The sequence below is a fragment of the Passer domesticus genome, unplaced genomic scaffold (assembly GCF_036417665.1).
Source record: "Passer domesticus isolate bPasDom1 unplaced genomic scaffold, bPasDom1.hap1 HAP1_SCAFFOLD_138, whole genome shotgun sequence".
NCBI classification, from domain to species: Eukaryota; Metazoa; Chordata; class Aves; order Passeriformes; family Passeridae; genus Passer; species Passer domesticus.
Genome location: NW_026989929.1, coordinates 55,142 through 70,651, shown reverse-complemented (window position 1 = coordinate 70,651; position 15,510 = coordinate 55,142). Strand labels below are relative to the sequence as shown.

Sequence of the window (15,510 nt, the reverse complement as noted above, 5' to 3'; positions counted from 1 at the left end):
CCTCTGCAGATCCAGTGGTGGTGTAGATGGGCCTGGTCTTCCTCTGGGAATCCGCTGGGAAAAGGCTGCTTGAGGTGTTCCAAATCTCAGATTGTATTCAGGCAGGAATGCTTGGCTCCTCTCCCTGAGTGGAGCATTTCACCATGGGATGATGCAATTTTATCAGTCATGCAGTGGGGTTCAGTGGCTCATTAACAGAAGATAGCTCCCAGGAGGGAGGATGGCTTGTGGAAGAGATAAAGTAAACTGGCCAATTAACAGGACATAACTGCCCCCACCTCTATCAGATTGGAAATAGAATATACCCATCTTACAGCCCAGGACAGTCCTGTCTTCCCTGTCCCATTCCCAGTGCCTGTCCCCGTTATTGATCTCATTCCCAGTCCCTGTCTTGTTTTTCCAGTCCCATTCCAAATCCAGCTCCCATATTCCCAGTCTCCTACCCCGTTCTTGTTCTGTATTCCCAGTCCCAGGTCCCGTTCCCGGTCCCTCTCCTCATTAGTGGTCCCAGCCCCTTCATTCCAGTCCCATTCCTGCTCCCTGTCCCTGTCCACATTCCTGCTCCCATTCCCAGTCTCTGTCCCCATTCCCCATCCCGTTTGCTCTTCCTGTCCCGTATTCTCAGTCCCAGTCCCCATTCCTGCTCCTGGTCTTGGTCCCTGTCCCCACTCCTGGTACCGTTTCCCATCCCTGTCCACATTCCTGTTCCCAGTCCCTGTGCCCTCTCACTGGACGATGCTGCCATCACTCCGACCCCTTGGATCCCCCCTATTCCTTGTGGCTTCAATTCCCACTTCAACTCCCAATTAAGTACCCAATTAAATTAATAATTAACCCTTGCAGGGCCTTTTCCCGGTGCTGTTCAGAGCCAGTGGGGGCTCGCCCTCACTTCGCAAAATTCCTCCTCCGGTGCCACAACCAGGATCCATGCCCATTCCGAATCTCCCATGGGATCTGTGCCCATTCCCAATCTCCAACAGGTTCCGTCAGCATTCCCAGTCTCCAATGTGATCCATGCCATTCCCATTCTTCAGTGGGATCCCCGCCCATTCCTGAGATTATGGCAAATCTTCAGGGTTATCCCAAATTCTCCATCCCCTCTAGATCATCACAGGTAGGCATACCTAGCTTCTCCACTCCCGCCCTCTTTTTATTTTTCCACCCACTTATCCCCTTTTCCGTCATTTTCTCCCCTTCTTCATCCTTTTTTCCCCCTTTTCTACCTCTTCCCCTTGGAAAAAGAGGTGGAAAAAGCAGGAAAATAGCAGAACAGCCCTGGGAGCAAGAAATTAAAATATTACGCAAACAATTAATTTCAAAACAGAGAAAAAAGGAGGGGAAAAAGTCATCAAATCCCAACAAAGGGCAGAGAGATTTTTGAAATTTGCTGTCAAAATAAAGATGGAATTTGGCCACAAAATTCCCCCCCAAAAATAGGGAAAACCCAAGGCAGAGATACTCCATGGATGGTTCTTCTCCATCCAGAAGAACCAAGGAGGAGGAGGAAGAGGTGGGAACAAAAGAGAGGAACTGATAGAAAAATGTGGGGAAAAAGAAAATCGAATGTGCTGGGGGAGAAAGGGAGAGGAAAGGGAGTAAAGTGGAGGAAAGAGGGAGAAATGTGGGCAAAATTGAAAAACAGTGGTAAAGAGGGATAAAAGGGGAAAAGGCAGAAAAAAGTGGGGGATAATATGAGAGAAACAGAGACAAAGGAAACAACGGGAAAAAGAAGGGGAAAAGAGTGAGAGAAAACAGAAAAGGCGGGAAAGGAAATAAAAGTGGGGGAAAAAGAGAGGAAAATAGGAGAAAAGAGTGAAAAGAGAAAATGAGCAAAAATGCAACACAAGCTGGAAATAGTTGGAATAAAGTAGGATTTGATTTGGGGACCCACTGAGAACTGGGAATTTCTGCCTCATGGCTTCCCCTGGTAATTCTGAGGATGGAAAGGGAAAGCATGGAAGTGTAGAAAAAAAAGCCATGCATTCTCTCTCCCCTTGAGAATGTCAGTTCCAGCTCTCTGGCCATGTCAATGATGTGCAAGAGTGTGATACTGCAGATGACCTGGTGGCCATTATTCCAGCTATAGGGCACCCTCTCCCGTGGCTTGTCGTCCAACATGGAAATGTGAGAATACTGATTATGGAAGGGGATATCCATGTACTCATAGCTGGAAGTGTTTGTGTGATAGGTGAAACAAATCTTGGCGCTGGCCAGGTGGGAATTGGTGATGTAGACAATCTGGCAAATCATGAAGGACTGGTCCGCTCTTGGTTTGGGGCATCCCGTATCCCAACTGCAAAGGACTTCCAAATTTCCCACTATCCACTCTGTCCCTGGTGCTGTCATCTGCATGGTGACAAGGACGGTCTTGGCGAGCTGCTGCGCAAAGCTCACAAGCCGCCTGCCATTGGCCCAGTACTTGTCCCAGGGGCTCATGAAGAAATACATGAGGCAGCACCACAGTTCCTCCTCCTCTTCCCGCTTCTCCTTCTCCGGTACTGGCAGTAGCACTGGGCAGAGCCCGGGGCTGCCTCAGCCATTCCATACTGGAAGCCCCGCTTTAACAGCCGCCCAGTCTCTGGGGACACCCAGCGGTGTCACTTTGATCCGGTGGGCCCCCCTGCACAGGATTGCCCCCCGCTCCGTGTGTCCCTCAGCCCACTGTCACCCCTTTCCCAGTGTCTCCCCCGTCCCACCATCAACCCTGTGCCAGTGTCCACCTTACTCGGTGTCCTCCCCTGGTCTGTGTCCCTCCTTGTCTTAGGTTGCAATGCAAGATGGAAGCAGATGTATTCTATCACCATCTGTTGAAACCTGGTGCAGCAGTGTTCTTTATCTCTTCCATGACCCACCCTCCCTCTGGGGAGACAACTTCAGTTAACAGGCCATTGAGTGTTCCTGCATGAATGAGAAAATGACATCATCCCATTGTGAGATGCTCCGCCCAGAGGGAGGAGCCAAGCATTCCTACCTGGTTATAAGCTGAGATTTGAAACACACCATGGCAGCCTTCTCCCACTGGATTCCCAGAGGAAGACCAGGCCCATCTACACCACTACTGCACCTTCAGAGGAAAACTACATCCTTCCAAAGCATCACTGCCTTCACAGAACCACATCGGTCCCTCCAGGAGGACTGCGGCCACCATTTCACTGGACTGCTAGCAACACCCTGAGCAAGAGGGTGCCAGGTTGTGTTCTGACTCTCTCTGTGATTTCTTGTAGTACTGCCCTTTTATTTCCATTTTCCTAGGAAAGACTGTTATTCCTAGTGCCCTATCTTTGCCTGAGAGCCCCTTCATTTCAAAATTATCATACTTTGGAGGGAGTTTCCATTTCCCATTTCAAGGGAGGCTCCCACCTTTTATAGCTGACCCCTGTCTTTTCAAATCAAGACAGGCCGAGTGACCCTGAAAGCCAACATGCTCATCCCTTGTTTTCCCCCAAACCAGGACTTCCCATTCCCAAACCTTGGCCCAATGGAGGCGGAGGAGGAGGCGGCGAGAAAGAGGAAGATGGCCCAGGAGCCCAATGCAGGTGAGGAGGAAGTCCCTGCCCCTTTCCTCCTCTCTCCTGCTCCATCTCCCAGCCCAGCATGGCCCCCAGATGCAGGGCAACCTCGCTGCCAACGACATCCTGCCAGGGATGCACTGGGGGGATCTCCTTGCCCTTCCCTGTGGCACGGAGGCAAAGCCCATCCTCTCCTTGTCCTTCCTCCCCCAGGGAAGGAGCTGAGGATGGAGACCAGGCAGGACAAATCCCCACAGCAGAACGTCGTGGAAGAGGCTGTTTTGAGCGGATGCATGGTGCAGGAATGCAACAAGGAGGAAAAGCTCCAGAAGTCCCGCATGAGGGGGAGCTGCAAACGCAGATCGCGGGGATCTGAGGAGGAAAGACCCACCATGCGCCATGGAGGTGGCCGGAGCTCGGAGCTGGGGGTCCATGAGCAGCTCCAGGTTGGGGAGAAGCCCCACAAGTGCTCAAAATGTGAGAAGAGCTTCAGGTGGAGCTCCGAACTGATGCGCCACATGAGAATCCACACAGGGGAACAGCCCTACAAGTGCATGGAGTGTGGCAAGAGCTTCAGGACAAGCTCTGAAGTGAACAGACACTGTAGGAGTCACACAGGGCAACGGCCCTACCAGTGTGCCACGTGTGGGAAGAGCTTCTGCGACCGTGCCGACCTGAGCAAACACCTGAGGAGCCACGCGGGGGAACGGCCCTACATGTGTGAGGAGTGTGGGAAGAGCTTCGTCCAGAGCTCCCACCTGGTTGTCCACATGAGGAGCCACAATGGGGAGAGGCCCTATGAGTGCGGGGAGTGTGGGAAGAGCTTCAGCCACAGCTCCAGCCTGGTTGTCCATCTCAGAAGCCACAGCGGGGAGAGGCCCTATGAGTGTGAGCAATGCAGGAAGAGGTTTCTGAGCCATTCCTATCTCCTCCGCCACCAGCGCATTCACACAGATGACAGGCTCTTCTGCTGCCCTGACTGTGGCAAGAGCTTCAAGCACAAGTCCAACCTCATCCGACATCATCGCATCCACACCAGGGAGAGGCCCTAGGAGTGTCCCAAGTATGGCAAGAGCTTCTCGCAGCGGTCTGCCTTGACCACACACCATTGGAGACACCACTAAGGGAAGCCCTGCGAGTGCCCCGAGTGCAGGAAGAGCTTTGTGCTCTGCTCCAGCTTCATCCCCCATGGGAACATCTGCTCTGGATGATCCTCATTGACCCACAGTGGGCAGAGCCCCAGTGATCCGTGGTGGCGTTGATCCCTGTTGGGAATACACCGGCCTGGGGGCTCCACATCCTCCTGGCTTCCCATGGTCACCTGAACTCATCCACAGACCAACATTCGAAATCCATTGTGGAGAGACAATTTGTTGAATTGTGACCCCAGAAAAATCAACTTTTTGCATCTTCTGGTGTCATCAAGCTATACTGGATAGCCGTGGAGGTCTTCTCCAACATAAATTCATTGCTTTAATTCCCTCTGCTCCATGGGCATCTTCCATATCAGCCATACGGGTATGGACTGGGGCAAAACCCACCATTTTGGAAAGAGTGGGGTGGAAATCCCTCCAAAAAAGGTTCTTCCCACCCACCCAAGCACAGGAATACTCTGCTGCCAGGGACACATCAATTATTTTGTTTTGGCCTTGAAACGCAAAGCTTTCTGTTCATCCCCTTGAGAGCCCTGAAACTGGGGTTAAAATAAAGGCATTGAACTAATGCATGGATGGAGGCATGTGGGTGACAGTGACATGTGTAGGGTCATGGGAGGACATGGATGGGGACATGGACTTGGGGAACACAGACATGGATGGGTATGTGCAGGGACACATGCGCACACAGCCCTGGGTGGGGAGATGAGGCATCATGGACATGGTTGGGAACAATGGAAACACGAATAGGGACATGAACTGGGGATTGTGTTTTTAGCGGATTGGATGATTCATTAAAAAATTCTTCCTCTGCTGGGATGGAAAAAAAAGAGGAAAAATAAAAGAAGCAGAAACAAGATGTGGGAGTTGCTCATGCTCTGTCTGCTCAGAATATCGCGTCTTAATGCTTGGACTTTAATACACTGAACTCTTTGCCTTCAAGATTGATGGATTCATGCAATAAACAGCTTTACAACAACCAACAACTGCTTTTGTCTCTTTGAAGACCCACGCACAGCTCAACACCTGTTCCCTTCCCATATTCCCATTCCCAGTCCCCTTCCTATGTAGCTCTTTCCAGTGTTGGTCCCATCTTCCAAATCCCCATCCGATATTCTCTCTCCGGTTCCTCTTTCCATATTTGCTATCCCATATTCCCACTCCTCTTCCCGTTCTTGTATTCCGGCTCCCACTCCCGTTCCCGTATTTCCATTTCTATATTCCCTGTCCCGTTCCAATATTCCCATCCCCAGTCTCATTCCAAGTCTCTCTCCCATATTTCCGCTTCCATTTACAGTCCCTCTTCCCATTCCCAGTCCCCATTCCTGGTCCCATACCTGCTTCCTGTCCTGTATTCCTGGTCCCCACTTCCAGTCCCTGTCCCCATTCCTGGTCCCCATTCCTGGTCCCAGGCACATACAAAAACATCACAGAAGGAGTCAGAATCCAACCACATACCCTCTTGGCCAGAGAGTTAGTAGCAGTCCAGTGAAATGGTGGTTGCAGTCCTCCTGCAGTCATAGATGTGCTTCTTTTGAACAAATGATCCTGTAGAAGGGTGGAGTTTTCCTCTGCAGATCCAGTGGTGGTGGAGATGGGCCTGCTCTTCCTCTGGGAATCCGCTGGGAAAAGGCTGCTTGAGGTGTTCCAAATCTCAGATTGTATTCAGGTAGGAATGCTTGGCTCCTCTCCCTGAGTGGAGCATTTCACCATGGGATGATGCAATTTTATCAGTCATGCAGTGGGGTTCAGTGGCTCATTAACAGAAGATAGCTCCCAGGAGGGAGGATGGCTTGTGGAAGAGATAAAGTAAACTGCCCAATTAACAGGACATAACTGCCCCACCACTATCAGATTGGAAATAGAATATACCCACCTTACAGCCCAGGACAGTCCTGTCTTCCCTGTCCCATTCCCAGTGCCTGTCCCCGTTATTGATCTCATTCCCAGTCGCTGTCTTGTTTTTCCAGTCCCATTCCAAATCCAGCTCCCATATTCCCAGTCTCCTCCCCCGTTCTTGTTCTGTATTCCCAGTCCCAGGTCCCGTTCCCGGTCCCTCTCCTCATTAGTGGTCCCAGCCCCTTCATTCCAGTCCCATTGCTGCACTCCATCCCTGTCCACATTCCTGCTCCCATTCCCAGTCTCTGTCCCCATTCCCGCTCCCCTTTGCTCTTCCTGTCCTGTATTCTCAGTCCCAGTCCCCATTCCTGCTCCTGGTCTTGGTCCCTGTCCCCATTCCTGGTATCCTTCCCATCCCTGTCCACATTCCTGTTCCCAGTCCCTGTGTCCTCTCACTGGACGATGCTGCCATCACTCCGACCCCTTGGATTCCCCCTATTCGTTATGGCTTCAATTCCCACTTCAACTCCCAATTAGGTACCCAATTAAATTAATAATTAACCCTTGCAGGGCCTTTTCCCGGTGCTGTTCAGAGCCAGTGGGGGCTCGCCCTCACTTCCCAAAATTCCTCCTCCACTGCCAGGACAAGGATCCATGCCCATTCCAGACCTCCAATGGGCTCTGTGCCCATTCCCAATCTCCAACAGGTTTCGTCAGCATTCCCAGTCTCCAATGTGATCCAGGCCATTCCCATTCTCCAGCGGGATCCCTGCCCATTCCTGAAATTATGGCAAATCTTCAGGGTTATCCCAAATTCTCCATCCCCTCTAGATCATCACAGCTTCTCCACCCCAGTCCTCTTTCTACTTTTCCACCCTCTTATCCCCTTTTCCATCCTTTTCTCCCTTTTCCATCCTTTTCCCCCCCTTTTCTGTCTCTTCCTTTTGGAAAAAGATGTGGAAAAAGCAGGGAAATAGCAGAACAGCCCTGGGAGCAAGAAATTAAAATGTTACTTTAAACAATTAATTAAAAACTGAGAAAAACTGCGAGGAAAAAAAGTCATAAAATCGCACCAATGGGCAGAGAGATTTTTTAAATCTGCTGTCAAAATTAAGATGGAATTTGGCCCCAAAATTCACCCCAAAAATAGGGAAAACCCAAGGCAGTTCAGCTCCGTGGATGGTTTTTCTCCATCCAGAAGAACCAAGGAGGAAGAGGAAGAGAAGGGAAAAAATTGAGGAACTGAGAGAAAAAAATGTGGGAAAAAGAAAATGGAATGAGCAGGGAGAAAAAGGGGGAGAAAAGGGGGAAAAGTGGGGGAAAGAGGGAGAAATGGGGGTAAAATGGAAAGATGGGGGAAAGAAGGATAAAAGCAGAAAAGGTAGAAAAAAGAGGGGGAAAAAGTGAGGGAAACAGAAAAAGGAAACAACAGGAAAAAGAAGGGGAAAAGAGTGAGAGAAAAGAGAAAAGGCGGGAAAGGAAAAAGACAATAAAATAGTGAAAAAAAGGGAGGAAAATAGGAGAAAAGAGTGAAAAGAGAAAATGAGCAAAAAATGCAACACGGGCTGGAAATAGTTGGAATAAAGTAGAATTTGATTTGGGGACGCACTGAGAACTGGGAATTTCTGCCTCATGGCTTCCCCTGGTAATTCTGAACATGGAAAAGGAAAGCAGGAAAGTGTAGAAAAAAAGCCATGAATGCTCTCTCCCCTTGAGAATGTCAGTTCCAGCTCTCTGGCCATGTCAATGATGTGCAAGAGGGTGATACTGCAGATGACCTGGTGGCCATTATTCCAGCTATAGGGCACCCTTTCCCATGGCTTGTAGTCCAGCATGGAAATGTGAGAATACTGATTATAGAAGCGGATATCCATGTACTCGTAGCTGGAAGTGTTTGTGTCATAGGTGAAACAAATCTTGGTGCTGGCCAGGTGGGAATTGGTGATGTAGACAATCTGGCAAATTATGAAGGATTCCACTCTCGCTTTGGGGTATCCCGTATCCCAACTGCAAAGGACTTCCAAATTTCCAACTATCCACTCTGTCCCTGGTGCTGTCATCTGCATGGTGACCAGGACGGTCTTGGCGAGCTGCTGCGCAAAGCTCACAAGCCGCCTGCCATTGGCCCAGTACTTGTCCCAGGGGCTCATGAAGAAATACGTGAGGCAGCACCACAGTTCCTCCTCCTCTTCCCGCATCTCCTTCTCCGGTACTGGCACTGGCATTGGGCTGAGCCCGGGGCTGCCTCAGCCATTCCATACTGGAAGCCCCGCTTTAGCAGCCGCCCAGTCTCTGGGGACACCCAGCGGTGTCACTTTGATCCGGTGGGCCCCCCCTGCTCAGGATTGCCCCCTGCTCCGTGTGTCCCTCAGCCCACTGGCACCCCTGTCCCAGTGTCTCCCCCATCCCGGCATCAACCCTGTGCCAGTGTCCACCTTACTCGGTGTCATCTCCTGCTGTGTCCCTCCTTGTCTTAGGTTGCAATGCAAGATGGAAGCAGATGTATTCTATCACCATCTGTTGAAACCTGGTGCAGCAGTGTTCTTTATCTCTTCCATGACCCACCCTCCCTCTGGGGAGACACCTTCAGTTAACAGGCCATTGAGTGTTCCTGCATGAATGAGAAAATGACATCATCCCATTGTGAGATGCTCCGCCCAGAGGGAGGAGCCAAGCATTCCTACCTGGTTATAATCTGAGATTTGAACCACCACGGCAGCCTTCTCCCACTGGATTCCCAGAGGAAGACCAGGCCCATCTACACCACTACTGGACCTTCAGAGGAAAACTACATCCTTCCAAACCATCACTGCCTTCACAGAACCACATCGGTCTCTCCAGGAGGACTGCGCCACCATTTCATTGGACTGCCAGCAACACCCTGAGCAAGAGGGTGCCAGGTTGTATTCTGACTCTCTCTGTGATTTCTTGTAGTACTGCCCTTTTATTTCCATTTTCCTAGGAAAGACTGTTATTCCTAGTGCCCTATCTTTGCCTGAGAGCCCCTTCATTTCAAAATTATCATACTTTGGAGGGAGTTTCCATTTCCCATTTCAAGGGAGGCTCCTACCTTTGATAGCTGACCCCTGTCTTTTCAAATCAAGACAGGCCGAGGGACCCTGAAAGCCAACATGCTCATCCCTTGTTTTCCCCCAAACCAGGATTTCCCATTCCCAAACCTTGGTCCAATGGAGGAGGAGGCTGGGAGGGAGAGGAAGATGGCCCGGGAGCCCCATGCAGGTGAGGAGGAAGTGCCTGCCCCTTTCCCCCTCTCTCCTGCTCCATCTCCCAGCCCCGCATGGCCCCCAGATGCAGGGGAACCTCGCTGCCAAGGCCATCCTGCCAGGGACGCACTGGGGGGATCTCCTAGCCCTTCCCTGTGGCACGGAGGCAAATCCCATCCTCTCCTTGTCCTTCCTCCCCCAGGGAAGGAGCTGAGGATGGAGACCAGGCAGGACAAATCCCCACAGCAGAAGCTCGTGGACGAGGCTGTTTTGAGTGGATGCATGGTGCAGGAACGCAACAAGGAGGAAAAGCTCCGGAAGTCCCGCATGAGGGGGAGCTGCAAACGCAGATCACGGGGATCTGAGGAGGAAAGACCCACCATGGGCCATGCAGGTGGCCGGAGCTCGGAGCTGGGGCTCCATGAGCAGCTCCAGGATGGCGAGAAGCCCCACAAGTGCTCAAAATGTGGGAAGAGCTTCAGGTGGAGCTCCGAAGTGATGCGCCACATGAGAATCCACACAGGGGAACAGCCCTACAAGTGCATGGTGTGTGGCAAGAGCTTCAGGACAAGCTCTGAAGTGAACAGACACTGTAGGAGTCACACAGGGCAACGGCCCTACCAGTGTGCCACGTGTGGGAAGAGCTTCTGCGACCGTGCCGACCTGAGCAAATACCTGAGGAGCCAAGCGGGGGAACGGCCCTACATGTGTGAGGAGTGTGGGAAGAGCTTCGTCCAGAGCTCCCACCTGGTTGTCCACATGAGGAGCCACAATGGGGAGAGGCCCTATGAGTGCGGGGAGTGTGGGAAGAGCTTCAGCCACAGCTCCAGCCTGGCTGTCCATCTCAGAAGCCACAGCGGGGAGAGGCCCGATGAGTGTGAGCAATGCAGGAAGAGGTTTCTGAGCCATTCCTATCTCCTCTGCCACCAGCGCATTCACACAGACGACAGGCTCTTCTGCTGCCCTGACTGTGGCAAGGGCTTCAAGCACAAGTCCAACCTCGTCCGGCATCATCGCATCCACACCAGGGTGAGGCCCTAGGAGTGTCCCAAGTATGGCAAGAGCTTCTCGCAGCGGTCTGCCTTGACCACACACCATTGGAGACACCACTAAGGGAAGCCCTGCGAGTGCCCCGAGTGCAGGAAGAGCTTTGTGCGCTGCTCCAGCTTCATCCCCCATGGGAAGATCTCCTCTGGAAGATCCTCATTGACCCACAGCGGGCAGAGTCCCAGTGATCCATGGTGCCGTTGATCCCTGTTGGGAAGACACCGGCCTGGGGGCTCCACATCCTCCTGGCTTCCCGTGGTCGCCTGAACTCATCCACAGACCAACATTCGAAATCCATTGTGGAGAGACAATTTGTTGAATTGTGACCCCAGAAAAATAAACTTTTTACATCTTCTGGTGTCATCAAGCAGTACTGGATAGCCGTGGAGGTCTTCTCCAATATAAATGCATTCTTTTAAATCCCTCTGCTCCATGGGCATCTTCCATATCAGCCATACGGGTATGGACTGGGGCAAAACCCACCATTTTGGAAAGAGTGGGGTGGAAATCCCTCCAAAAAAGTGTCTTCCCACCCACCCAAGCACAGGAATACTCTGCTGGCAGGGACACATCAATTATTTTGTTTTGGCCTTGAAACGCAAAGCTTTCTGTTCATCCCCTTGAGAGCCCTGAAACTGGGGTTAAAATAAAGGCATTGAACTAATGCATGGATGGAGGCATGTGGGTGACAGTGACATGTGTAGGGACATGGGGAACATGGATGGGGACATGGACATGGGGAACACAGACATGGATGGGTATGTGCAGGGACACATGCGCACACAGCACTGGGTGGGGACATGAGGCATCATGGACAGGGTTGGGAACAATGGAAACACGAATAGGGACATGAACTGGGAATTGTGTTTTTAGCGGATTGGATGATTCATTAATAAATTCTTCCTCTGCTGGGATGGAAAAAAAAGAGGAAAAAAAAAGAAGCAGAAACAAGATGTGGGAGTTGCTCATGCTCTGTCTGCTCAGAATATCGCGTCTTAATGCTTGGACTTTAATACACTGAACTCTTTGCCTTCAAGATTGATGGATTCATGCAATAAACAGCTTTACAACAACCAACAACTGCTTTTGTCTCTTTGAAGACCCACGCACAGCTCAACACCTCTTCCCTTCCCATATTCCCATTCCCAGTCCCCTTCCTATGTAGCTCTTTCCAGTGTTGGTCCCATCTTCCAAATCCCCATCTGATATTCTCTCTCCGCTTCCTGTTTCCATATTTGCTATCCCATATTCCCACTCCTCTTCCCGTTCTTGTATTCCGGCTCCCACTCCCGTTCCCGTATTTCCATTTCTATATTCCCTGTCCCGTTCCAATATTCCCATCCCCAGTCTCATTCCAAGTCTCCCTCCCATATTTCCGCTTCCATTTACAGTCCCTCTTCCCATTCCCAGTCCCCATTCCTGGTCCCATACCTGCTTCCTGCCCCGTATTCCTGGTCCCCACTTCCAGTCCCTGTCCCCATTCCTGGTCCCCATTCCTGGTCCCAGGCACATACAAAAACATCACAGAAGGAGTCAGAATCCAACCACATACCCTCTTGGCCAGAGAGTTAGTAGAAGTCCAGTGAAATGGTGGTTGCAGTCCTCCTGCAGTCATAGATGTGCTTCTTTTGAACCAATGGTCCTGTAGAAGGGTGGAGTTTTCCTCTGCAGATCCAGTGGTGGTGGAGATGGGCCTGCTCTTCCTCTGGGAATCCGCTGGGAAAAGGCTGCTTGAGGTGTTCCAAATCTCAGATTGTGTTCAGGCAGGAATGCTTGGCTCCTCTCCCTGAGTGGAGCATTTCACCATGGGATGATGCAATTTTATCAGTCATGCAGTGGGGTTCAGTGGCTCATTAACAGAAGATAGCTCCCAGGAGGGAGGATGGCTTGTGGAAGAGATAAAGTAAACTGGCCAATTAACAGGACATAACTGCCCCACCACTATCAGATTGGAAATAGAATATACCCACCTTACAGCCCAGGACAGTCCTGTCTTCCCTGTCCCATTCCCAGTGCCTGTTCTCATTATTGATCTCATTTCCAGTCGCTGTCTTGTTTTTCCAGTCCCATTCCAAATCCAGCTCCCATATTCCCAGTCTCCTTCCCCGTTCTTGTTCTGTATTCCCAGTCCCAGGTCCCGTTCCCGGTCCCTCTCCTCATTAGTGGTCCCAGCCCCTTCATTCCAGTCCCATTGCTGCACTCCATCCCTGTCCACATTCCTGCTCCCATTCCCAGTCTCTGTCCCCATTCCCGCTCCCCTTTGCTCTTCCTGTCCCGTATTCTCAGTCCCAGTCCCCATTCCTGCTCCTGGTCTTGGTCCCTGTCCCCATTCCTGGTACCGTTTCCCATCCCTGTCCACATTCTTGTTCCCAGTGCCTGTGTCCTCTCACTGGACGATGCTGCCATCACTCCGACCCCTTGGATTCCCCCTATTCGTTATGGCTTCAATTCCCACTTCAATTCCCAATTAAATTCCCAGTTAAATTCCTAATTAACCCCTGCAGGGCCTTTTCCCGGTGCTGTTCAGAGCCAGTGGGGGCTCGCCCTCACTTCCCAAAATTCCTCCTCTGGTGCCACAACCAGGATCCATGCCCATTCCAAATCTGCAATGGGATCTGTGCCCATTCCCAATCTCCAACACGTTCCGTGAGCATTCCCAGTCTCCAATGTGATCCATGCCCATTCCCATTCTCCAGCAGGATCCGTGCCCATTCCCATTCTCCAGTGGGATCCATGCCCATTCCTGAGATTATCGCAAATCTTCAGGGTTATCCCAAATTCTCCATCCCCTCTAGATCATCACAGCTTCTCCACCCCCGCCCTATTTTTACTTTTCCTCTTATCCCCTTTTCCATCCTTTTCTACCCTTTTCCAACCTGTTTTCGCCCTTTTCTGTCTCTTCCTCTTGGAAAAAGAGGTGGAAAAAGCAGGAAAATAGCAGAACAGCCCTTGGGGAAAGAAATTAAAATATTACTAAAACAATTAATTTAAAAAAGAGAAAAAAGGAGGGGGAAAAGTCATCGAATCCCAACAAAGGGCAGAGAGATTTTTGAAATTTGCTGTCAAAATAAAGATGGAATTTGGCCCCAAAATTCCCCCCAAAAATAGGGAAAACCCAAGACAGAGATGCTCTATGGATGGTTCTTCTCCATCCAGAAGAACCAAGGGGGAGGAGGCAGAGGAGGGAAAAAAATTGAGGAACTGAGAGAAAAATGTGGGGTAAAAGAAAATAGAATGAGCTGCGGGAAAAGGGGGGACAAAAGTGCGGAAAGTGAGGGAAAGAGGGAGAAATGGGGGTAAAATGGAAAAACAGGGGTAAAGAGGGATAAAAGGGGAAAAGGTGGGAAAAAGGGGGATAAAAAAGTGAGGGAAACAGAGAAAAAGGCAACAATGGGAAAAAGAAGTGAAAAAGACTGAGAGAAAATTGAAAAAGCGGGGGGAAAGGAAAAAAACAGAGGAAAATAGGGGGAAAGAGTGAGAAGAGAAAATGAGCAAAAAATGCAACACGGGCTGGAAATAGTTGGAATAAAGGAGAATTTGATTTAGGGACGCACTGAGAACTGGGAATTTCTGCCTCATGGCTTCCCCTGGTAATTCTGAACAAGGAAAAGGAAAGCAGGAAAGTGTAGAAAAAAAGCCATGCATTCTCTCTCCCCTTGAGAATGTCAGTTCCAGCTCTCTGGCCATGTCAATGATGTGCAAGAGGGTGATACTGCAGATGACCTGGTGGCCATTATTCCAGCTTTCCCGTGGCTTGTAGTCCAGCATGGAAATGTGAGAATACTGATTATGGAAGGGGATATCCATGTACTCGTAGCTGGAAGTGTTTGTGTGATAGGCAAAAGAAATCTTGGTGCTGGCCAGGTGGGAATTGGTGATGTAGACAATCTGGCAAATCATGAAGGATTGGCCCGCTCTCTGTTTGGGGTATCCCATATCCCAACTGCAAAGGACTTCCAAATTTCCCACTATCCACTCTGTCCCTGGTGCTGTCATCTGCATGGTGACAAGGACGGTCTTGGCGAGCTGCTGCGCAAGGTTCACAAGCCGCCTGCCATTGGCCCAGTACTTGTCCCAGGGGCTCATGAAGAAATACATGAGGCAGCACCACAGTTCCTCCTCCTCTTCCCGCTTCTCCTTCTCCGGTACTGGCACTGGCATTGGGCTGAGCCCGGGGCTGCCTCAGTCATTCCATACTGGAAGCCTCGGTTAAGCAGCCGCCCAGTCTCTGGGGACACCCAGCGGTGTCACTTTGATCCGGTGTGCCCCCCTGCTCAGGATTGCCCCCTGCTCCGTGTGTCCTTCAGCCCACTGTCACCCCTGTCCCAGTGTCTCCCCCGTCCCACCATCAACCCTGTGCCAGTGTTCACCTTACTCGGTGTCATCCCCTGGGCTGTGTCCCTCTTTGTCTTAGGTTGCAATGCAAGATGGAAGCAGATGTATTCTATCACCATCTGTTGAAACCAGGTGAAGCAGTGTTCTTTATCTCTTCCATGACCCACCCTCCCTCTGGGGAGACACCTTCAGTTAACAGGCCATTGAGTGTTCCTGCATGAATGAGAAAATGACATCATCCCATTGTGAGATGCTCCGCCCAGAGGGAGGAGCCAAGCATTCCTACCTGGTTATAAGCTGAGATGTGAAACACCACAGCAGCCTTCTCCCACTGGATTCCCAGAGGAAGACCAGGCCCATCTACACCACTACTGGACCTTCAGAGGAAAACTACATCCTTCC

General features: G+C 50.9%; 1 protein-coding gene across 1 annotated transcript; it reads left to right on the top strand.

The window, feature by feature from the left end:
* The first annotated feature begins 3,478 nt into the window (after nucleotides 1-3,478).
* Nucleotides 3,479-10,767, top strand: LOC135291858 (zinc finger protein OZF-like). Its single transcript, XM_064406113.1, has 3 exons — nucleotides 3,479-3,536; nucleotides 3,723-4,461; nucleotides 10,164-10,767. The coding sequence occupies exons 1-3, from the start codon at nucleotides 3,479-3,481 to the stop codon at nucleotides 10,765-10,767; spliced, it is 1,401 nt and encodes a 466-aa protein (XP_064262183.1).
* The last annotated feature ends 4,743 nt before the right edge of the window (nucleotides 10,768-15,510 follow it).

Coding starts and splice junctions, on each gene's coding strand:
- LOC135291858 (XM_064406113.1), top strand. CDS start 3,479: ATGGAGGCGGAGGAGGAGGCGGCGAGAAAGAGGAAGATGGCCCAGGAG. Junction 3,537..3,722: donor GGCCCAGGAGCCCAATGCAG/GTGAGGAGGAAG, acceptor TTCCTCCCCCAG/GGAAGGAGCTGAGGATGGAG. Junction 4,462..10,163: donor CGCCACCAGCGCATTCACAC/AGATGACAGGCT, acceptor GCAGCTCCAGGA/TGGCGAGAAGCCCCACAAGT.